At 39.1% G+C, this 23432-nt stretch overlaps 1 protein-coding gene across 1 annotated transcript in view; it reads left to right on the top strand.

Moving 5' to 3' along the window:
* The window catches only part of BPTF (bromodomain PHD finger transcription factor), an 89564-nt gene that overhangs the window by 22647 nt on the left and 43485 nt on the right, over positions 1 to 23432 (top strand). Inside the window, 5 exon segments of the mRNA XM_075071874.1 lie at positions 13242 to 13465; positions 15268 to 15477; positions 16033 to 16221; positions 21230 to 21394; positions 21529 to 21704. Of these exon segments, the coding sequence (XP_074927975.1) occupies positions 13242 to 13465; positions 15268 to 15477; positions 16033 to 16221; positions 21230 to 21394; positions 21529 to 21704 (964 nt within the window).

Below are 23432 nucleotides of genomic sequence, written 5' to 3'. Positions count from 1 at the left end.
CCTGATGACGTGACTGGTGTGATTAGGTCCTGTGATGGTATCCCTTGAATAGATACGTGGACAGAGTTGGCATCGGGCTTTGTTGCAAGGATAGGTTCCTGAGTTAGTGTGGTGTTGTGTGGTTGCTAGTGAGAATTTGCTTCAGTTTGGGAGGCTATCTGTAGGCGAGGACTGGTCTATCTCCCAAGATCTGTGAGAGTGAGGGATTGTCTTTCAGGATAGGGTGTAGATCTTTGATGCGCTGGAGAGGTTTTATTTGGGGGCTGAAGGTGACGGCTAGTGACATTGTTATTTTCATTGGGCCTGTCCTGTAGTAGGTGACTTCAGGCTCCTCTTCTGGCTCTGTCAGTCTTTTTTCATTTCAGCAGGTGGGTATTGTAGTTTTAAGAATGCTTGATAGAGCTCTTGTAGGTGTCTGTCTCTGTCTCTTTCTGAGGGACTGGAGCAAATGCAGTTGTATCTTAGAGCTTGGCTGTAGACAATGGATCGTGTGGTGTGTCCTGGGTGGAAGCTGGATGCATGTAGGTAAGTATAGCGGTCAGTACGTTTCTGGTATAGGGTAGTGGTTAAGTAACCATTGTTTATGAGCACAGTTGTGTCCAGGAAATGGACCGCTTGTGTGGATTGGTCCAGGCCAAGGTTGATGGTGGGATGGAAATTGTTGAAATCATGGTGGAATTCCTCAAGGACTTCTTTCCCATGGGTCCACATGATGAAGATATCAGTGTAGTGCAAGTAGAGTAGGGACGTTAGGGATTTGTCAGGCTATGAGATACGCTTTTCCTCAACTCTTTTGACGTGAGCATTTTCCATTAGCAGTAGATTATTTCTCTGAATTCCCACTGCTTCATTTAAAGATTTTTTTCATTCTAGGAAAAATATTAAATCCATTCACTAATTAGAAAAAATCCCAAACCCTAAGTATCATTTGCCAATAGTTTGGGTTTGATAGTGGCTGTTAAATAGCCGATGTCCTTCTCCGAATCTGATATCACAATTTCTATGGCAGCATGAAATCAAATCACAGGATCTTAATTTTACTATAGGCTCAGACAGAGAAAAACTGGGAGAGTTTCAGCAAAATAGTGATTTTAACTTGTCTTTCCTCTTGTACGTCTATAGTTCTGCAAAATACATACTCCATGATCAGAGATCCTACATTGTTGAGATTATCAGAATACTGCATACCAGGACATGTGAGCCCCTAAAATCAGCTCTAGTTTAAGGTTTTTCAGGCCAGTAATACATTTTAACATTTTTAGAAGGTCTCTTTCTATAAGTCTATAATATATAAGTAAACTACTGTTATATGTAAAGTAAATAAGGTTTTAAAAATGTTTCAGAAGCTTCATTTAAAATTAAATTTAAAACGCAGAACCCCCTGGACCGGTGGCCAGGACCTGGGCAGTGTGAGTGCCACTGAAAATCAGCACGCGTGCTGCAGGTTGCTTACCCTGTTAAATCAGTGCTAGCTTGAGTAATAGCAACAGTGTAGCCATGGAGGCAGGGGCTATCCTCATGAGTGTAACCCTGCCCAGCCCCATAGACACATACTGCAGCAGCTAACCTGGTCTGCTGCAGCTACACTGCTATTGTTACTCAAGCTAGGTTTGATCTAGCTGGGTAAAAGCTAGTTTGGGTATGCCTACCCATTCTGCAATCATATTTCCTGATTTCAGTATAGATATACTCTGTCAGAAACTGCTGAGAGGTAAACAAGCAACTCTAAAAAATTAAAATGGGGATCACTGGAGAATTTTAAGGAGAACTGACACTTCCTTTTCAGCTGGGAGGACTAGTTAGTCAGACAGTCTTTGCAGGAGAATAAAGAAGAAAATGGGCTTTATGAAGGGTAATTGTTCCTAGGTTGTATTTACTCAGAGGAAAAAGGCTATCTAAAAATATATGTTTTTCCTGTTTGGAAAAAAATAAAAATAATTCAAACATCTCTTTTTGCAGTAAACTTGCACTGGAGATGCATATGCCTGACTTTTTCTGTGCACTTCCTTTTTCCGTTAGCAAATAGAGGCTAGAAAATAAAGTGCTAAAAATGTGAACTTCCACTTCAGTCATAAGAGGATAGTCAAACATTTAAGAGTAAAATAAGTACTTGCCTAAGTGCTCAAAATATGGACGTGAACTAATGATGTAAATGCTTTTTCACTTAAATGTTCTTTGCAGAGCAAAGACGGAGTTCATCTCTGCATTGTTTCAGTGTGCTTATGTTGAAGTACTTCAGTGGTCCTGAGTCATCTTGTTACCACCTTATTGTTACAAGGCTGGAGTCAAAGGGGAGCTACTCAGTGTGTTTTCAGTGAGCAGCATCCCCTTGTCATTTTCTCCTTAAACCCATTATTGGGCCTAATCCAGAGTCCATGGAAGTCGCTGTTAATTCCTGTGGTTTTAGTGGGCTTTAGAGCAGACCCTATATGCCGCTAGTCTTCTTGGGGAACAGTTGGTTGGAGGTTGTACTTGTAAATACTTTTTAGAACCACAACTTTAAAAATTATACCTGATGCACCTGTACAGTACCCAGAAAGTAGTGATCTGATTGGTGTGCAAACAATTATAAACTCTAAGTATTTGGAATTTTAAATAAATGTGAACACTTTAAAAGAAAATGAAATTGAGGCTCTTTATTATCTAAACTGCTTAATTGGAAATCTTTTAATTCTTTAAAGGTACATTGTCAGATGTCTTAGGCACAAAATACAAAGATTTTTTTGAAAAAGGGAGATACCCTAAATTTCAGTTAAAGATTTTCCTTGGATTTAAACATTCCCTTGTAATATTGCCAATACTGACAATACCAGTTGTGTGTGTGAGAACCAGAACATGAAACTGATTAGGTTAAAGATTTTTGTAATACATGCTAACATAAATTCAGAAATTGTTCATCATCTCTTCTCTCTTCCCCAAGATCCCAAAATGGTGGTGGGAGAAACTCAGTTCAGATACTCAGGAGAAAAGGTTCTTTACAATCTGAGAATGGTTACAGTATATCAGATTTAAATAATTTAGAAATCTTGTTATGCTAACATTACACTATTAAAACTGAAATTAACATTTTTATTTTTGCCATTTTTGGCACCATCTAGGCTTCCAGGTACTTATCAGTGATTTACTTCAGTGTTAATATGGAGTCTCTACTCTTGCAGGTACAGTTTGAAATTGTAGTTTGCCATGGAATGAAATGGAAATCTTAAACTCCCTCAATAAACTATCTTAATAGCAAGAGAATATGTACAAGTATGATTTGTCACAAATTTTAGTTTTTACGGTACTTGTTTTTCAGATTTACTTGTTGATGGGTGTTAATTGCAGTGTCAAATTTTATGGCTACAGTTTTATTGTTTTAGTGCATTTTTTGGTACCAAATATGCATTATGCTGAACAGTAACTACTAGCCTGTAAACAAAAAGAACAATTAAGGAAAGGGAAAAATTACTCCTGATGGCATTCTGCGCCAAAAAATTAAAAATTCTTCACACAATATTTTGAAGTCTGCAAATTTTTATTATGATAACATTACATACCAGTTTCAATTATTTTGGTAATTTATTTCAAAATACGGGCTTGTCTTCATACAGGGGTAAGTTGACCTAAGTTACATTACTCCAGCTGCCTGAATAACTTACACCAGTGTCTCCACAGTGCTGAGTCATCAGGAGACACTCTGGTCGACTTCCCTTACTCTTCTCAGCGAGCTGGAGTACGAGGGTCAACCAGAAAGCGCTCTGCCATCTATTTAGCGGGTCTTCACTACAATGCGACAGCATCGTCTCCCCGGTGGTGGAGACAAGCCCTACCTATCAGCAAGTATGTCTATAATGGTACAGACACACACAAAAATTCCCCCAGGAATAGAGAGTTAAAGAAACAATGACAATCCCATTCCTGTTTCTCTGCCTACCCCGAGCCCAGCCAGGGGGCCAGACACCCACAACCCTCCCCCCAAGAGCCCAGAGATACAGAGGGAGAAACAGCCTGATGCTTGGTACCAGGCTTGCATGGAGTTTCCTGAACACTGCTCTTTCCTTCTCTCATGGCATGCTGGGAGCAGCAGCTGCCAGGAGCCTCTAGCTCCCTCTCCATCCCCCAGCAGTGTCTTCTGTGTGTGAGCTGGGTTCTGCTGGGGGCTAGCAGCACTGCAGCCCATTTCTTGTGGGGGAAAGAAATTCTGTGTGCACATTAATTTCTGCAAAATTCTGCATTGTGCAGTGGTGCAGAATTCCCCCAGGAGAATACAGCTGTCAGGGATGGTCTAGATGATACTTAATCCTGCCATGAGTGCAGGGGACTGGACTAGATGACCTCCCGAGGTCCGTTCCAGTCCTGTGATTCTGTGATTCTATGCATTAGTGTGCCACAATAGCGAGTGAGAGGGACCAAGTTTTCTACACACTCTCTCATGCATGATTGCCCATTCTCCCTCCCCCCATGGTGATTTATGTTTCTACCAGCTGCTCTGGGCACCCAAACCAGGTTGCCTGCACTGCCAGAGAGAAGCACATGACCGCTTTTGCAGCTTCGCTTTGCTTCCCCATCAGAAGTCATTTTTCTGCAGGGAAGCAAAGAAATCTGCAGGGGACATGAATTCTGCGCAGAATTCCCCAAGAGTAAATAATGCATCTAAAACAGTTAAATCAGTACATAAGATAAAATGTGAAAAAAGCTTTGCCCTAAAATGAGGACTGAGAGGGCGAGAAGGGGATCATAGTTTAATTAGCTAACATCTTTTGGTAAGGTCAGATTTAGATCCTTGTTCTGTAGTAATTTGATTCTTACGAAAACAGGTCTCAGATTCTTAGTTTGGCATTGATGTAAAATTTTCCAAGTTTGCCGTGACAAACTTCTATCTCCACTTAATTCGTTTTCTTAAAACTTGGAACCAAAGGCGGTAGGTAGTGGCTCCACCTATTTTATCATCTGTAGTGGCCTCAACTCAAACTTGTACCTCCCCTTATTAAATCATTCGGGTTACACTGAAGGTCTTCAAATTTTCCATTGGAGATATTGCTTAACCAGAATCTCTGGAAGTGAGGAGGAAGTGGGAGAAACATCAGCTGTAATAGTTTGGCTGAAAAGAGAGCCATAGGTCAAGCTCCCAGGCTATTTAGCAGCCTCTCATCCCTTTGTCAAAACTCAAAATACTTACTAATATTAAACATTAAATTCCACACTTTAAAGATAACATAGGGCATGTCTACACAGTGGTTAAACACCTGTAGCTGGCCAATGTCAGCTGACTTGGGCTATGGGACTATAAAATTGCAGTGTAGGTGTTCAGGTTCAAGCTGGAGCTCGCGCTCTGGTACCCCAGAGCCTTGGTTGCAAGCTGATCCAAACAGCTACACTGTATTTGTACAGCCCCACAGCTCCAGCTCTGCAAGAGTCAGCTGACTCAGGCCAGCTGCAGGTGTTTATTTACTGTGTAGACATACTAAAATGTAAAATTTGTCTTGAGATTTCCACTTCTTAAACCTGATATTGGCTGGTCTGGTAGCATGCTTGTGGTACTGCAGCCATATTTAAACCCAGACTCTTATTTCAGGGCAGACAAAAGTTCCTCTGGGATTTTTGTGTCCTCTTTCTAGGCAAAAGTTTGGCCTCTTTTTTTTTTTTTCCCCTCCAACCCGCCAACTAATCAGATGGGGGGTGGGGTGGGGCTTTAGGGCAGTATTTAAAGGACACTGGGGAATTCCTTTTACTCAGTACTTCCTGTTTCAGTTGTCAGCAGTGCTGAGGTTTCCATAGGTTGGAGGCCTAAGCTCCTTTTCAGCTTTGTGTACGTGTGGTCTCCACCACTCAATAGCAGTATTAGGAAGGGCTGGAAGCCTCTCTACTGAAGCAGGACCAGGCTTTACAGATATTTACATCCAGTTTTTCTTGTGATTTCACTATGTCAACATGACCTCAAAACGAAAAGGCCAGGTTGGACGGAGGGGAAGAAAGTGTCCAAGGTATGGGAGTTTCCACTGACCCCTGCTCTATCAGACTCCTTTTGCCCCAGAAGCGGCAAGAGTTCTGGGCTCCATTCTCTCTCTGGTTGTATCCTCCACTATCTGTTTCTGTTGAAACAGCTTTGAGTGGCAAGGATCTCCCTCTGTCAGCACAAACTCCAGACCTCATCTTTCTCATTCTATAAGGCTCCCAGCAGGCCCAGATCATGGGCATCAGCAGACCTGAGTTCTTGTTTTCTTTGAATCTCTTCATGTCTCATGCCCTTTCCAACCTCTATTTGATATCCCAAGAAGGGAAAATCGTCTGGCAGGGTGGATTTGATTTAAATCATTAGTCAGAAAGATTCGATTTAATCATGGATTTCTACATAAAAGTGCATTCTTCTTGGTTGTTATAACCTTAATACATACTCTTCACGACTCTGATAGAGATGTAGGCTTCATTTTTAGAAGGTACACACTATAAATGTTTAAAGTGATTTATTTTGAAAACTTTTCAGATTAGTTTTATAGCTATATCAGAAAATGAATGATTGATTATTTCATTTAACAAAGGTAATTGAAGCAGGTACTTATGAAGTCATTGGCAGGTGAACTATCTCCAATTCAACAGGTTAATCATTAATATTTGGAGGATTTTCTTGCCATGCTGTACTGGGAGAACATCACCAGACATTTAAATTGTTTTATTTAATTAAAACAATGTTATGTATTCTGGATTTTTGTCTTCAACAGCAAACATAGTTTAGCAAAACAAGCATATGAATTTTTGAATTTTGCTAAACATTCAAGTTTTTTAAAATCAGGCTTGTTTTTGTTTAAAATTGTTTTTAACTAAAATAGCTAAATGAAATATTTTTTAAAAAGCAAAAGAATTAAATCGATTGTCAGCCAGATCAGCATGAGAAACGTAAAATATTGGCTTCTGCCGCTAACTCAGTTGTCTTCAACTTCCATTTTCCTGTTTGTTCATAATCTAGAAAGGAAAAACAAGCTTTCCTGCTTTTTCAGGTCCCAAACGATTTCTCAGTTTGAAATGAAATTAGTCCAAAGGAAGAAAATATTCTTTCTACACTGGCAGAAGAAGCTACTACTATTAAAAGTGAGATTATCACTCCAACAGTCTCTGAATTCAAGTGCTTAAGTGACTTCCACCAGTTCACTGGTATAACTTTCTTTAAAATATCATCGGCAAACATATATTTTTTGAATAGTTCACTGTTAGCTCTGAAGTTTATTATAGTTGGCATAATGGAGGGATGATTGCTGGATGTCCATGTCATAGCCAACTCCTCTTCTTCAGCAGTTAAGGTTTGACCCTGGTACTGAGTATTGAGAATATTTGCATGAAAATGAGCTGGAGGTAGTGCTCACCCCGTTCATTTTTTTAATGCTTGTAATTTAACTCTGTCATTGCATATTTCTCTTCTTAAGATCTCACTCAGTTCCTTCCAAATTTCAACAGCATCAGCAATAAAACAGCTCTTTCCCTGCATTTTGTTCAAGGCTTCAGAAATAGGCTTCAGGATACTCAGCATGTGTTCAACATTTCTCTTAAGCTCAATGTTGAGAAATTTAGCTATTTTTTTACGATTTTGTTCACCAAACTTCATCAGGTTAGGCCAGATCTTGACATAATGCTCAAAACAGTCCACTAGTGAGTTCCATCGCACATCTTGTGGGAGACTCAGCTTGGTTCCTCCCACTTTTTTCAGAGCAGCTGCTGCAAAGTGGTTGTTAACAGAAATATTTTGCAATTTCAACAACATTAGCCTTTATTTCTGGAACACTGAAGTCTTTGGCTAGGAGATGCATCAAAAGAGCACTGCAACTGTATGTTGTTAGTTTGGGACTTTCTTCACTCTCACCTAAATTTCTTCTCATCTTGGATACGTTTGCAGCATGGTCTGACAAAGCTGCGTACTAGACCTTTGAATTTTTTTTCAGTTTGTCATAGCTTTTACTGCTACTTCTTATAAGTATTCTATTGTGTGCACATTTCCTAGTGTCAGTTGTTTCTGTAAGGAAGACATTCCCTTCTTCTGTTGTCACACAAGCACATACAACAGGATCATTGTGGACATTGCTCTACCCATCAAGACTCAGGATAACAGTTTCACCCTCTAGACCTTTTGCACACTGCTCCATTTCTCTTTCATACACTTTATCCAGCAGTTTGCCTGCGACATCTACTCTGTTGGGTGGACTGTATCCTGGTCTTAATGACTGTACCACGTTAATGAAGTGTGAGCCCTGAATCATAGGGAAAGGAAAGTTTGTTGCATAAACAAACCAGGAATTTTTTTCATTAATTCCCTCATTTTGTAATCTGCTGGTTGTTTCTGGATGATGGAGATTTTTTGTTCTTTTTGCTACAGATGATATACTGTGGCTATGTGACATACGTGATGTGACTGAAACACTGTCTTTAGCAGATAATTCTGAAAGTACAGAAAATGATGGTGATCTTGAAGGTGGATAGTCTTCAAAATCCTGAATGTTGAGGACGGATTCTCCTAAACAAAATAAGTTAATGCAGTTATTTAATTATTATTACCATACTGCTTATTTAGTATTACTCATTGCATTCACTGACACTCAGTAGTACTTTAAAGGTGAAATTGTAAAAGGAAGATCTGCCTATTTCAGGTATTTATTTTTTATCACAGCTGCATCTAAAATGATAGTACCATAGAGTAACCACTATATTTATTGCTTAAACATGAGAATTCAAGAATAGTCCAGAAGGAAGACAGGCAGTCCTTAAGAAAGAAGAATGAAATAAAAAAGTTTAACAACCTGAAGATCCTGCATTGTTCAGACATACTCCTTTCATCGTCTTCAGTGCAGCTTTCTCCTGAGAAGGAATACGTCTCATGATATTATTTCATTCGGGCAACCAGGCCGTGAATTTCTTTGTTGCATTGTTTGCATTTTTCATGCATGCCTGTCTTACCCACAGGTAGAGGAACGTTATTAAAATATTCCCAAACTGGGTCTCTTTTACAGCTTGGTGTCATTATAAGTTTTCCCTTCTAGTGAGAGAATTGTATGGTAGATCTCAAATCAATGAAGGCTACACTCAGAAAGACTTCAAGACTTCTGGAATATGCTGCTCATACAGTTTCACTTTTGTTTCTACTGCCTGTCCCTCCCTTCTCACATTTATCTCCAGACTTCTTTTTGTCCAAATCTATTCTGCCCCCAACAATCTTCTACTCATTGAACTTTCTGAAACTTTGCACTTTTAGTGAGAGGCAGGGGTTTGACTCTATGTACACAAATTTGCACAGGGACAATAGGATTGAGGTCTGTTATTTCTCACTTCTATATATTATGTATTTATTTTAAAACATTTTTACTGTTAACAAGCATGTTCTCTCTGGAGACACAAATCCACAGTTTGAGAACTGCAAACTAAGCATTTCTGATGGTATCTTCTAAACTGAGCACTGAGTCCCATTGGGTAGATAGAAAGATTAACCTAAATAATCTATACAGAAACCCAGGGAACCCCATAAAATGGGGTCCCTAATCCATTAACTATTGGAACTCATTTACAAACTTTTCTTAAACATTATGTGACTATATTGTTGCATACTGTAGAATTAGAATTTATAATCTCTATTCCATGATGAGATACATTATAGCTAAAAAATATCTTTAGATAGGCTTTTCCTCAAAAAGCATTTTATCAAAAAAATAGAATTAAATAAACAAAATCTGATTTTTATTTATTTATTTATGTATTTTAAATCATTGGTTTTTATCCATCCGGTCCTCTGGGAAAGAGCAGTTTCTAATCTAGAAAGGAACAACCATTAGCTGAGTGTTCCTAAACCTCTGAGTGCCAGAAGCTGGGACTGGACGATGGAATGGATCACTCAATAAATTGGTCTGTTTTGTTCACTCCCTCTGAAGGATCTGGCACTGGCCACTGTCAAAGACAGGATCCTGGGCCATATGGACCGTTGGCAGGGCTGGCTTCAGGCACCAGCGCAGCAAGCAGGTGCTTGGGATGGCCAGTGGAAAGGGACAGCACATACGGCTCTTTGGTGGCAGGTCCCTCAGTCCCTCTTGGAGGGAAGGACCTGCTGCTGAATTGCCGCTGAAGAATGAAGTGGCAGCAGTAGAGCTGCCGCTGGTCACGGCTTTCTTTTGTTTTTTTTTTCCTCTTTTGCCGCTTGAGGTGGCAGAAACACTTGAGACCATTGGTCTGCCCCAGTGTGGCTGTCCTTATGTTCTTTGTAGCTTTTTTCAAGGGAAATACCATGCCCAGTGAAACCCTGTGAAAAAATTAGTTGGCACTCTCAAAAAATACTTTGTTTTCAGTAGTCTATTTCCTGTACATGATCAGAGCAGTTATGAAATGATTAGAGCTTTGACTACATCCATCTGGGTGGCTCAGGATTAGAGCTTTGTGATGTAGCATCCATCTGGGTGGCTCAGGATTCTGTTGGTGTCTCAGACCGTAACATGACAATTTATAGATGGTAGAGTAAGCTCTCTGTCTCTATGCCTGGAATTGAGAGAGACATCTACTAGATGCAAGTCTATATTGCTGTATGATGGAGTGACCTGAGGGATCCCTGCGACACCAGAGTAAGAAGAATTGAGAACAGAGGGAGGGGAGGATGGGGTAGGTGGCTTAGGCTGGGTAACTGTATGATCAGAGCAACAGATAGGACTTCAGTTGTGGCATTTTGGATTGATTGGTAGGAAACTAGGTGGGGAAAAAGGGAGGTCAAATGAGGAAACCTACTTGATGGCCATAGCCAAAGTCTGGGTAAGTCGCTTTCTGCCTCCATTTCCAATCTGTAAAATGGTGATAACAGTACTTCCCTACCTGACGGGGATATTGAGAATAAAACACTAAAGACTGAGAGGCACTCAGATACTTTGATAATGGGAGTCTTCTAAGTAACTAAGATAGGTGAAGTGGGATTCTGTATTGGTTAGTCAGTAATCTTCTGTGATTTATAAATTGGGTTCAAAATGAAAAACAAACATGGTTGCTGCTGAGTAAGTAATTTCATAAAAGTATAATGCTTATCAACAATTATATGTGCTCAGCAATGTTAGTAAGCAACAAAATGATGGTCTAGCACCTACAACAGCTCTGCCAACCCTTCCCACTCCCATCATTGCAGTGGTGTGTTTGCCAGGGATATAAAACAAGAGTAACAAATAAATACAACACTGTAAGCATGTATTCTCTTTTCTTTCCTCTTGCTCTTTTACCACTTTTTTCTCTTATCTGTTCTTTTCATTTATAGTCTGTCCTTCCTTTCTCTGAATAAGCCATGTTATCATTTGCGTGCCGTTTTCTCTCCCTTCTCTTCTCAAGTTTCTGCCTCCTGCTTTTCCTCTCCATGCCCTAGTATTTCCACAATCTCTTCACTGATAGTATTTGAAGCATTTATCAGACTAGCATAAATTTTTCTTGGTGTAGGTGAAATATGGCTTAACCATTAACTGTGTTAAGTTTGAAAAACATATAGGTGGCTAAGTGTTAGAGTACACCACAGAGATAAGTAAGAACAAAGGGTTGACAATATAAAAACTATTTTTGAATTGTCCCTTTGATCTGTAATCTGTGTGAATAACCTGAAAATTTTCTTAAATAACCATTTTTATTGGAAACCTTTTAAAACCACTAAACAACTAAATAATAAACAACTGAAACATGCTAAACTATGAAGATCAGATGGAAATTAGAAAGACTAGAGCAGTAGTCCCCAAACTATGGGGCACACCCCCTAGGAGGGTGGGGGATGCGGCGGGGCCCAGGTCAGTCCCCATAGGGGGCACGGAGGGAGCACCACACAGTCTCGCTCTGCTTTGACACCAGCCCTGACCCCGGCCCCAGCTCCCGGCCTCGCTCCTAGGTCCCAATGGTAGCTTTGGGAAGGAGAGGGGGCATGGACAGTGATAATGGGGACCCAAGGTAAAAAGTTTGGGGACCACTGGACTAAAGGAATAAATTAGGTTGCCTTCCAAAAGCAAAGAAAGATTTCCCCTAAGTCCTTTTTAATGGAAAGAGTGGTATTTCTTTGCAATATACCAGATTCTGTCAGCCAGTCAAAAACATATTTTGAAGTAGCGTCTAGAAAGGTATTGATTTATTGTAATGTAATATTGCCATTGCTTCCAAGCTCCTGATATTTTGTCAATTTTAAGGATGTTTGTCTTCATAGCAACACTTCGGTGAATTGGAATTTTTCTGCACTGTCTGTGTGTAACTGACTGTTTATCTTGCTTTATAATCCTAATTTAAGGTATTCTAATATGTAAATAAACTTCATAAAATCACTAAGGGTACTTGTGTTCCTGAATACATAAGACCAAATCATCCACTTGCATGGTGGGGAAGGGGGCGGGACACGGACACTAGAGAGGGCTAGTAGTGAGGGAAACTCAGCAAGTTCACTTGATATGTTAGACTGGTTTGTTTGGAAGAATTAGCTGTAGAGGAGGAGCAGAGCATTGTGCTCCCAAAACCTCCAAATTACAGGGATCTGAATAGAGACCCTCTGCAGTGAGTGCAAGGGCCAGTGCCTTCCTCACCACTCTGGTGCATGCGCACACAAGTAAATACTATCTGAATAGTAATATAAAAATTTTATGGTTATTGTGAGATTCCCCGTCTTTAAATTTTTTGACTGAAATTTTAAATATGTCAAAGCCATAATATTGCCTTGTTTTTAAGAGTGCTTGGGGAGCATAGGCATTTAGTAATATTGTAATACACTTCTACCCCGATATAACGCTGTTCTCGGGAGCCAAAAAAATCATACCGTGTTAGTGGTGAAACCGCATTATATCAAACGTGCTTTGAGCCGCCAGTGTGCACCTCCTCCCCTCCCGCTGCTTTACAGCATTATATCCAAATTCATGTTATATCGGGTCGCATTATATCGGGGTAGAGGTGTAATTGGAAAGTAACCGTGGTAAATCCTGTTGGGAGATGGACAAACCAAATTTGAGACAATGATTTAAAAGCTTTTTTTTTAACCTCCCATTGAAGTGATCATGAATATTGGCTTTTTTGAGGGAGCAAGGAGGAAGTGGTGTGAAAAGAGCATTTGGAGGTGGAAAGAGAGAGAGGGAAATTCTTTAGAAGCTTGGGAGACCAAAGGTGAATCTCAAGTGTTATCTTATTCAGCCCTTATTGCTTAATATTTTCTTGGAAAAAAAGGGGAAGGTAATCTCATATTATCTAATTTTCCTCATTTATCTGAAATGTATAAAACAATTATTCTCAAACTATTATTGCAGAGAGGAAGATTCAGACAATGAGAAGGATAAGAAACTCTGGTACTATAGCACAAAGGTCCAGCTGGCACAGTTAATTGAATGCTTAGACAAAGATTACTGGGAAGCTGATCTTTGCAAAACTCTTGAGGAAATGTGCCAAGAAATTCATCGGCATATGGATATCACGGAAGACCTTACTAATAAAGCACGGGGCAACAACAAATCTTTCCTTGCTGCAGCAAATGGTAGGAATATTTGTCTGTCATGGGAATGAATGTTTAATACTTTCATATTATGATTTTACTTCAAAGTCTTTAACATTGCAGTAATGTCTGCCCCCAAGTTTCATATACACAAATGCTTTTTTGAAATGTATTAATAACTTTCTAACATCAGCCTGGCTGGCAGTAGCAATGTTAAGAAGTTTTGAAGTTGCTTCCATACTTCCTGTTTTCAGCAGTTCTAGTCCTGCTGAACTGCTTGATATGTCCTCTAGACATATTCTTCTAGCACTACCAAACATACTTATGTCCTGAATTTCCATTGACTTAGTGCTATGTTCCATGTAAGAGAGTGTGTATGCTGGGGAAAGGGAGAGAGATGGAGTGTTCATTATTAAAATGGTTAAGTATCCTGTTAACTGATTTTATGTGGTGATATGACCATTCCAGAGAAAAGTCCAAATCTATACCTTTTTTGGATTTCATAGGGATTACTAGTGGCAGGGGTTCAAAACAGAGTTGTCCTTCCTGTTAACTCTATCTGGAGGTAATATTCTTTGAAGAGGAAGAATAAAATTTTGAATTACCTGAGAAATATGACTTTAATAGCTTTTTAATTTTAGGTCTGTCGAGTTTTGTTTAGAGACCTAGTCTTCTGCATCTGCAGGTCCACATATTTAATATTCCAGTAGCTTTCTAATTATCAGGAAGTAAAGGAGAAATTTCCCATCGAGTACTTGTGAACATTGACACTACAATTATGAATTATGAGATCTACTCAACTTTGTTTTAATTTAACATTTTTACTAAAATTTCATTTCTCCACAGAATTCTTGTTAAATATTGAAGTCTGAGCCATGTGTTTTAATAGAATACTGTAGACTGCTGTCAAAGTACAGTCCCTTCCAAATGAGTGCCAAAGAGATAAATTCCCTAATGTTAAATTTTAGAATTTCTAATTATCCAGCAATCTGGTGTAAAGTAAATGTTAAATGCTACTAACTGGGGGAAGTACATAATGCTCCTTAAATACAACTATATAATGTTACTGCTACTAGTAAACAAAAGAATTACGTGTTTTGTATGAGTTGTGTATTGTGGCAATAATTCTTGGTCCTGATGTGAAAGATTTAAAGGAACTCCATGGATGTATGTGACTTGGCATTTAGTATAATCTGTTTTCTCTAGACAGCTTTGACGAAGTACAAAATCTAGGAAAATCCTAGGCAGAGAAAACAAGCAAGATAAAGTCCCAGCTCCCAAAAACCATGTAGACCACTTTAAAAAAAAAAAAAAAAAAAAGAAAAGAAAAAAAGAGGCAGAAACAGATTTGATCCTGACCTCCTGATTTCTCCCAGTGTGAAGAGGGGCAGGAATAAACAGGCATATGACACTGGCTATGCAAAAATTTTCAACAAAGACGCTGGAGCAAACCCCTGATTTTCTAGAGAAAGTGTGATAGCATCTTTAAACTTTATGTAGAACCCCCACAAACAGTAAGCTGAAACTCAATTTATCTACGGTGGAACAATAAAGGACTCTGTAAAGGAGTTTGGTATTTTGTACATAACATAATGTTGAGAAATCAAGAACTCGAGTATTCAAATTTCCGTATGTCTGAAAATGGAAGAAGGAGTAAGAACTTGGATGTTAAATTTTCTTCTTAGCTACTGGCTTTTGTTTTGTGATTGTGAAAGGTAATGCTTTAAACCTGAAGGCCATCTTGATTCAAATGACTTCTTATTTAAGACGTCTACTTAATGGCTCTGTAAAAGGGTATTTTGATACTTGTTGCCTGAATTTTACTGTTTTTTCCCCTACTGTAGATGAAATATTGGACGCTATTAGAATAAAAAAAGGAGAACTAGTGGAGGATAAAAGTCAAGCAGCTGAGGAAACAGATAAGGACAAAAATGATGTTGAAAATAATGACCAAACAGATACTGAAAAAAGCAAGGAAGAACCTGCAGACCAACTACAGGAAAAAAATGAAGAAACACCACCTGACCAAGATTCAGAAAACGGAAAAACAGAAGGTAAAGAAACTGACCTGGCATTAGCAATATTTTTGTTGTTTTTAAATAACCTTTTACTATCACATTTACTTCTGGAAATATTACTGTAATTTTTACACTGACAAGATTTTTTTTTTTTTAAATTGCTTTTAAAGAGATAATGCCAGTGTGCTTCTTTATGGTTATATGCCATTGTTTCTCTTTGGTAGTGTTGGATAGCTCATTTTTCCTACTGCGGTTTTACAATTCGACTCCATTTTTGCTTTGAGATGTCTGGCTTTTCTGGCATGGAACTCACTGGTGTCAGTCAATGTGTGTACATCCACCAGTGTCAAAGGATTGATTTCTAATGCTATTTTTTAATTAGGATTAAGTGTTTTTCACCTGTTTCTGTTCTCTAATTCTATGAAGACACTATTCTTACTGCAGAAATACACTCAATATATTTTGGTGCTACAAAGTAGACATAATACAAGGAACTGCACAAAGTCTGCCTTTTAGCATGGATAAGGCCAGATGACATCCTAAGGAAATGTTAAGAATATCCTTAAAAATTTGTTGTGCATTTTACTGTAGAGCCAACAGACGTTGGGGATAAAAGTAACTCTGTGGCATCAAGCACAGACGGCAGCACCACATATCCTTCTGCAGGAGAAAGTAGTTCCTCTGAAGGGAAGAGCGCAATGAGGTGTCAGTCAGAAACCTCTGATAGCAACAATGTGCCAGAGAAGAAGTTGGCATCAGAGCTCCCCGAGGATCTCTCAGGTACAGAGAGCGCTGTATCAATGCCTCTGTAATTTGGGGAACCTTTAAGATTTTCTTATTATAAATTCTGGTTTGTCCAAACTAAAACCATTTACAGTGTATGTTCATTCATGCTATTTGCTTGCAGTGCCATCCGTTGCTGCTGCATTGTCCTTTAACATTTACAATTTTTTAATGTAGTCGTCCCTGCTGTTAGCATATGCTTCCATGCTCTCCAAAGATTACTGTGGCTAAGCTTTTCTCATATTCTCTTTACTATATATTTTATTTTTCTTCATTGCAAACCGTAGTGGTGGTGAATATCCTACAAAGATTTATTTCAAGCTCTTATTTGCTAATGGCTGTTAAATCATTTTACCTGTAATGTACTTTAAAAATTACTAACAAGAAAAAATTAGTATTTGCAGTTATTCATGTAGGTTGTTGCATTGGGTTGCCTGGAGAAAAGTCTTGCATCATCGCAAAAATCTGTAAGCTGATGCTTAATAATGTATGTACAAAGTTTTTTATTTTAAGCAGTTTTTTATTTCACTGCAGCAGTAATTCGATACTCCATAAAACTCAATTATTTTCTTGAAACTCAGGAATGAGTATGACTTGTGTAGGTCTGGATCTTTAATTAGTACATTAAAACCATATAAATACTTCTTAGAAAAGAGAGAGAACATTGTACTTTTGACCAAATTCCTACATTAGCAACAGATGTTAATTTGAATAACTCATAGCATTAATTGAGATTATGAAAGTTGTATTTTCACTTGAATCAATATTAGAAATAAGGTACTGCAGTTGAAAAAAATATACTTGGTACGCTAGATTTGAAAGTTGGTTGTTAACACATTGAAAAATGTGGTGTGCTGTGCTCCAAGAACAAGTAAAATGCCTCCATACAGACATAGTTTGTAATGTTTCAGGGTGGTTATTTAGCTTTTAAAACATGATTGTATTTAATTCTTTTGTATGAAATGACCCTCGTTGTTGTTCACCACCAGTTAGTTTTATTTCTCTCCATTAGTAAGTAGCTTCGTAATTGGATTAGCAGTTTTATATACATCTCCAACAGGGAAAATCTGCTTGTGGTTGAGGGAGGGGAACATATTTTTGTTTAGGATTTATAGATCAAACATAATTTTTTTTTCCATTACTGTTCACAAATCACCTGTTGAGTAAATATTTCCTTTTAGATTTAATGAGGAAATAATCCTTTTCTTACAGGATATTACTGTAGGTGCATGGGGAAAGTACATATGCCTGTTGATTCCAAATTTGAGTTTATATTTTTTGTTGAAAATTTCATTTATGAAGATGCCTATTGTGCTGGACTCTGGGCTGCTGTTCATTGTTACATTTTTGAAAGTAGCTGTAGCTAGTTGCATCCAGCTAAGCTTTTCTACCTGCAGCCTTTCCTAAATTCTTTGCTACCTCACAGTAATAAGTGTGCTGCTTTTGCACAGTCATAGTCTTTGGGACCTTTATTGAAGAGCGTGGGGAGACCTAGGACATACAACAGGCAGGCATCCATTCCCACATAGGTGGAGCAGAAGCTGAGATGTAGATATGGAAGAGAGAATCTCCTCATTTTCCTCCCAGCTATATGTACTCTGGATCTCAGGTCCTTATGTGAATCTAGGTTGGGTGGGGATGATCCACTTTCCCCTTCTCCTCCAAACTCCAGGCCTTGTATGGTTCTATCCTTCCTGACCAGCAATAGGGCAGGTGGACCAAATAACACTGGTCATATTTTGGATCTGTGTCTCACCCAAAACAAAATTAGGGGTGCTCTGAGAACCCTTGGATTCTAAGCAGATTTATTCTTTTGCTGCTTTGATGGTGAGTACTTCCCAGCGAGGGAGACCTGGCCCACATCTCAAAAGTATGGCAGGATCTTTCTATTCTCTATTCTGTTCTCTGTTCTCTACAGGGCTGTATACCACATTTACCACCAAAGTATCTAAGCACCCTTGGGGAGGTGATGTCCAAAGTCTGGATTTTGTCCAGGGAGGACTCCAGGAACAGAGGGCCATCAAGAGGAGGTTGTTCAAGTTCACGCAAAAGCCCTCCTTATGTTTCCCTTATACAAGGTTATCGAGGAGATAGGGAACCCTGAAATAAGCCAGATGCTCACCAGGCCCTAAAACTAATTTTACCTTTTCTTTTCTGTGCCTGCTTAAGAGATCGTATGAGACCTATGGGTCCCTCCTGCATGTAGGCATCCCAGTCACTAATTTGGAGAGTCAGAGCTCTAGATGGAGAAGGTATGTTTTTTCTGTAAGATTCTGAGCTCAGGAGAAATCATGACCTGATCACAGACCATTTTGACAGGTTCAGCCATAGCCTTGTGCTCTAAGACATCAGCTGTTTAGTTGCAACTTCTGAATCTAGACTCTTCGGTAGATCACAAGTATGTGGAGATTTGGACCAACCTGCTTGGTTTCAGACTTATTGCCAGATGTCGCCCTAGACATAAAAACCTTGGTCTCCTTTCTACTTATGAGTAACCTCATGGTGGGAAGAGCCACTGGTTAAGGTCAAGATGCCAAGAGTGACAGACACTCATTATTGCAGCTTTTAAAGGTGGGAGGCTTTGTATCAAGCTCTTCAGAGTTTCCAGGTTCAGGACAGCCTGTGGAGCCCAAGTAGTCTTCTTTCATCCTTCTTTCACCATGCTCAGATCCTCTTAAGTCTTGCTATCAGATGAGGTTCCAGAAGTCCTACAATTCAAGGACTTTAAGGAATGGGCCCGAACTGGCAGAGTCCATCAAACCAACTAAAATGTTTTTATGTTAGGGAAGCAAGCTTCTCCATCCCTTTGGAGGGCAGTCCATTTTTTCTACCAGTAGTGAGGGGATGGAACACAAGGTACCTGTTACATGGCCAATTACTTCACTAGAATACTTCATGGATTTCCAGCATCTTCTGAGTTCATAAAGATTTTGTCCATATTTTGTATCTCATAGGTCAAAAAGTGAAAGCAGTAGGCAGGCATGTCATTTTTAGAATATCAGAACCGTCACAGGCATGTTCTGCAGGGATCTACTCTGATTTTGCTAATTATAACATGACATGGATAAAGATTTAACTCACACCATCCTGGATGTTCAGAAAGCCATTGGAGTAACAGGAAAACATAATCAAATCATGTTGCATTAAGGATGTTATAGATGTTATTTCTGAATTTCCCTTCTTTTGTAACTGTCAGAACTGTTTAATTTTGTTGTTGTAGAAAATGTCATTCACAAATGTTACAGATAATAGAAGGAAGGTCTTCATTTTTCATGTGGGCGGTTAAACGTTACGTCATTTGTGCCATATATGTGAACTAGTCTATGTAGACGCTTGTTTCCAGTATATGTGGATAGAGTTTGGGGTATTTTTAGAATTTCTAGTTTAAAAAAGGCAGTTCATCCTGTTAGAGGAGATGTTCCTAAGCATATTCATTGTCTTGGTGAAATTGTTGCTTAGCTCTAAGAGATGAGGGAGGAACTGCATTTTAAATACAGCTACAGGCAGTGTGATCCATTTATTTCTAATTCAGAGATGGTAAATAAAATACAGATTAAAAAATTACTTCATGGGCCACTGTCAGTTTAAAAAAGATTCTTTATCTGTTACTAATAACACTTTATATTTTTAAAACTGTAAGAATTTAAAAAAAAAATTCTCACCATTGGTGTTCCATTTTTGCATTCCCCCTAGTTTGGATAGCAAAAACAAACTGGTCACTTTCATTTCTTGGTTTTTATCCTCTAACACAGTCCTGTAATGCTTAGGTTGCAGACACAAAACTAGGGAGTCTACTTTGTTTTATTAAAAAATATACTCAGTAAAATGTGTATAAAAATGATTGACTTCTATTTAGTCTGTTTTACAATGCTTGTTTTTATAAAACATTTAGGTTTTGTAATTTTAAGTATTTTTCTTCAGTGGATCCAGTGCTCTGGATAGAAGTCATAACTCAGGGGTATTTCTCTGCAGTCTAGCTAAAGAATTGAAGTTCTTTGGGAGGAGGAGGAGGACCTGGAAGCATCATCAGCTGCATTCGTGCTTGCTGAACTAATCACACCTTTTCTCAGTAAACATTTCCAAAGAAGCATAACTTAAAAAAAAACAAAAACAAAAAACCCTTAAGCTAAAGAAATCCATCTATTATATTGTCAACACTTCATCATCTTTTAGCATGATTTAATATTCCCTCTTGTCCTGTCTTGAAGAAAGATAAGAAAATCTCATGCTAAACCAAACCTGTATAGAATACTAGACAAATTTAGGGAGTATCTGTCCAGAGCAGTGTATCCACCTGAGAAACTGAAGTTGCGGGTAAGAAAACTAATTTTGTCTTTCTCCTGAGAGTTTGACAGCATGGATAGTTTCTAAATTATGTGTGGTCTTTGCTGATTCACTCTTTCTTAATTTGTATTTTGCTGAACATATATTTTGGTAATGTTAATCAGCAGTTTCAGAATATCAGGATGTGAAGAATATTTATCTTGAATGGCAGGTTAGGCAGAAAATCCTGCTGTAATCTAGGAGAGGTTAAATGCAAAGAACAAAAGAAATAGTAATTAATTTTTCATTTGTAGGTTTGAACTACTGAAAAGCATGTACTTGTCTATAAATAGACAAATGAACTATTGGCACTATTTATGAAGATATTTATTTATGCAGAATTTGTCTATTTAATGCTTAAGGTTAAAACAATCACTTACTGTTTTTACTCTCTTGCTTATTTGACCATAGAAATTTTGAACAGTTGTGGTTGATTTGAAAGCTGATTGGGGAGAGGGGAGATCTTTCTTTTGAGTAGGTGCGTATGCCTGTGTATGCTTCGTATGTTAAAGATTTTAGGTAAACTTTTTGAGGTAATTTTAAAACCACCAGTTCTTCCATGTTACAAATGAGTTATTGACACTTCAGTAGCTTATCTGACACTTCTTTTCTTAAAGTTTAAAAACTCTAAAAGAAAGCTTAATTGATACAGTACTAAATATCTAAAGTCCTTCTTTTGTAGAAGAAACTGGTCAGATGACCCCCAGCATCAGTCCTAGTGCATCAGCTGCACCCCTCCAGTCTGTCGAAAACAACAACGAGGTAAATTCTATGCAGAATGACTCCATTAAGACATCTGATGATGCTGAAAATGCAGAAGGAGGATCCCAGACCTCAGAAGAAATAGGTAAAAATAAAAGTGTCACTAAGCTTCTTTCTAAACTTGATTCTTAAATTTCTTAATTCCCATATATAAACACATTTGGAATATATTACCTTCATTCTTTTTTCATGTTTGTTTAAATTACATTTTTGTCGCAGGGGAGAAATCCAATGGTGAAAGAAGTGATTCTCCATGCACAGGGAAAGGCACATCAGGTTCAACACGAATGCTTACCCGATTACGAAATCCAGATAGCAAGCTGAGCCAGATGAAAAGCCAGCAGGTTGCTGCAGCAGCACACGAAGCAAATAAATTATTTAAAGAAGGCAGAGAGGTTTGTACTCATTTTGAGAATTTCCAAAATACAGGATTATATTGATAACATAAGAAGAAACCTTCTTGCTGCTAGTCTTGAGAAAATAGGGTCAGTGACATACTAGGAGGTACATGAGAAATTCACAAGTTGGTGGAATTGCCATATCAGAGGTAGTTCTTCCTCCTTTTTGTCCTTTATTCCACCCCCTTTCTCTCTGTGTAGCCGCGCTCTGATTTGTTCTCTGTAGAGAGCTGTGACAATAACAAAGTGGAGTAGAGTCACTTTCCTTTAATGTGAAGCAGGTTCTGTTGGTTTCCTTTTCCAGGAGAGTGATGCAGTAGGTATGGTGTACACACACAAACTAGTTAAATATATTTTACCCCTATTTTTGTTGATCAGATATGTAGAAATTCTCTTGCTAATTGTAACTTCTTGGTATTTTCTTATCATATTTGACTGTCATGTGCCTTCGTGTATTCCACTGAGGGGTGTGCATGTGTCCCATGCCTCATGAGATTGAGGATTCTCCTCCTCATGCTCTGAACTGAGGGCATACGGGATGGCAAAGACTGACAATTTCTGCTGTTCCTTTCTACTGCCTTTGGTCTGATATGGAAACTTTTCTGTGTCAGCAGCATTTGCTAGTTGCTTCTGTGTTAAACTGTAAATATTTGTAAATAACTTTTAGATAGATTTTAGCATAGTCATGGAATAATTTTTAGCAGTCAGGGCCTTGAGAAGTCTTCCCCTACCTTGAGGCCCCCATCCATACGGGATGACCAGTATGCCCAACAACCATGCATTTAACAACTGCGTTTCCTGCTCCTGGGCCTTCCCAGTCAGCAATGACCATCTCAAATGCTTCTACTGCCTCACGGAAGCTCATGTCCTCTCCAAGAGCACTTTTAGCCAATCTCTTCCAAGCCAAACGCATCAAGCCTGTGATATAGGCTCTGGAGATTCCTAATAAATAATACCATGAGGTGCCTGTTCAACCCTTGCCCAACAGACCCCTAGGTACATCAGGCAGAGGCATCAAGAAGTGCCTGTCGGAGCACAGTGACCTCTGTGTCTGTGGTGCTTATAGGAGTAGAGCTGAGGACTCCTCCAAATGGCATGAGAAGAGTAGGAAACATTCTGATAAGCAAGAGAAATCTGCCTCCAGGTACGGATCCAGAAAAAGACCTCTTCTCTGACATCCCCCCAGTCAGGTGTGTCTGCGCCCCAGTGGCAGCGTCAGGAGTTCACAAGGAGCACAGCATTGTCTCACTGCTCCAAAGAGTAAGCCGCGGTGGTGGAGCATTCGCTGAATTTCTGTGGTGTTTCAGCAGCGACGCCTCTCGATGACGCCACTTGGCGGCAAGCAGCATCATCGAGAGGCGTCGCCGCCAAATTTCAGCAGCGTTTTGGCGGCAACGCCTCTAGATGATGCCACTTGCCGCTGACAAGTGACGTCATTGAGAGGCGTCGCTGCTGAAACGCCGCAGAAATTCGGCAGCATTTTGGCAGATGCTCCACCTCCGGCCAGGATGCAGGCACATTTAGATGGTGCCCGTGGGCACCCTTCTCTAATTGGTGGTACAGCAAGGGTCCTCAACCTTCTCTTCAATGAATACTGCTTGTGAATCACCCTCAGTAGAATATACACATGGACCGCACAAAGAAGAAAGTTAGTTAGTTACTTTATGATAACATGTTCTTTGAGATTTGTGGTCCCTATCAGTATTCTCCCTCCTACCCCGCTGC

The sequence above is a fragment of the Chelonoidis abingdonii genome, chromosome 13 (assembly GCF_003597395.2).
Source record: "Chelonoidis abingdonii isolate Lonesome George chromosome 13, CheloAbing_2.0, whole genome shotgun sequence".
Classification (NCBI taxonomy): Eukaryota; Metazoa; Chordata; order Testudines; family Testudinidae; genus Chelonoidis; species Chelonoidis abingdonii.
Note: the sequence above shows the minus strand (reverse complement) of the source record. Positions and strands in the feature narration are given on the sequence as shown.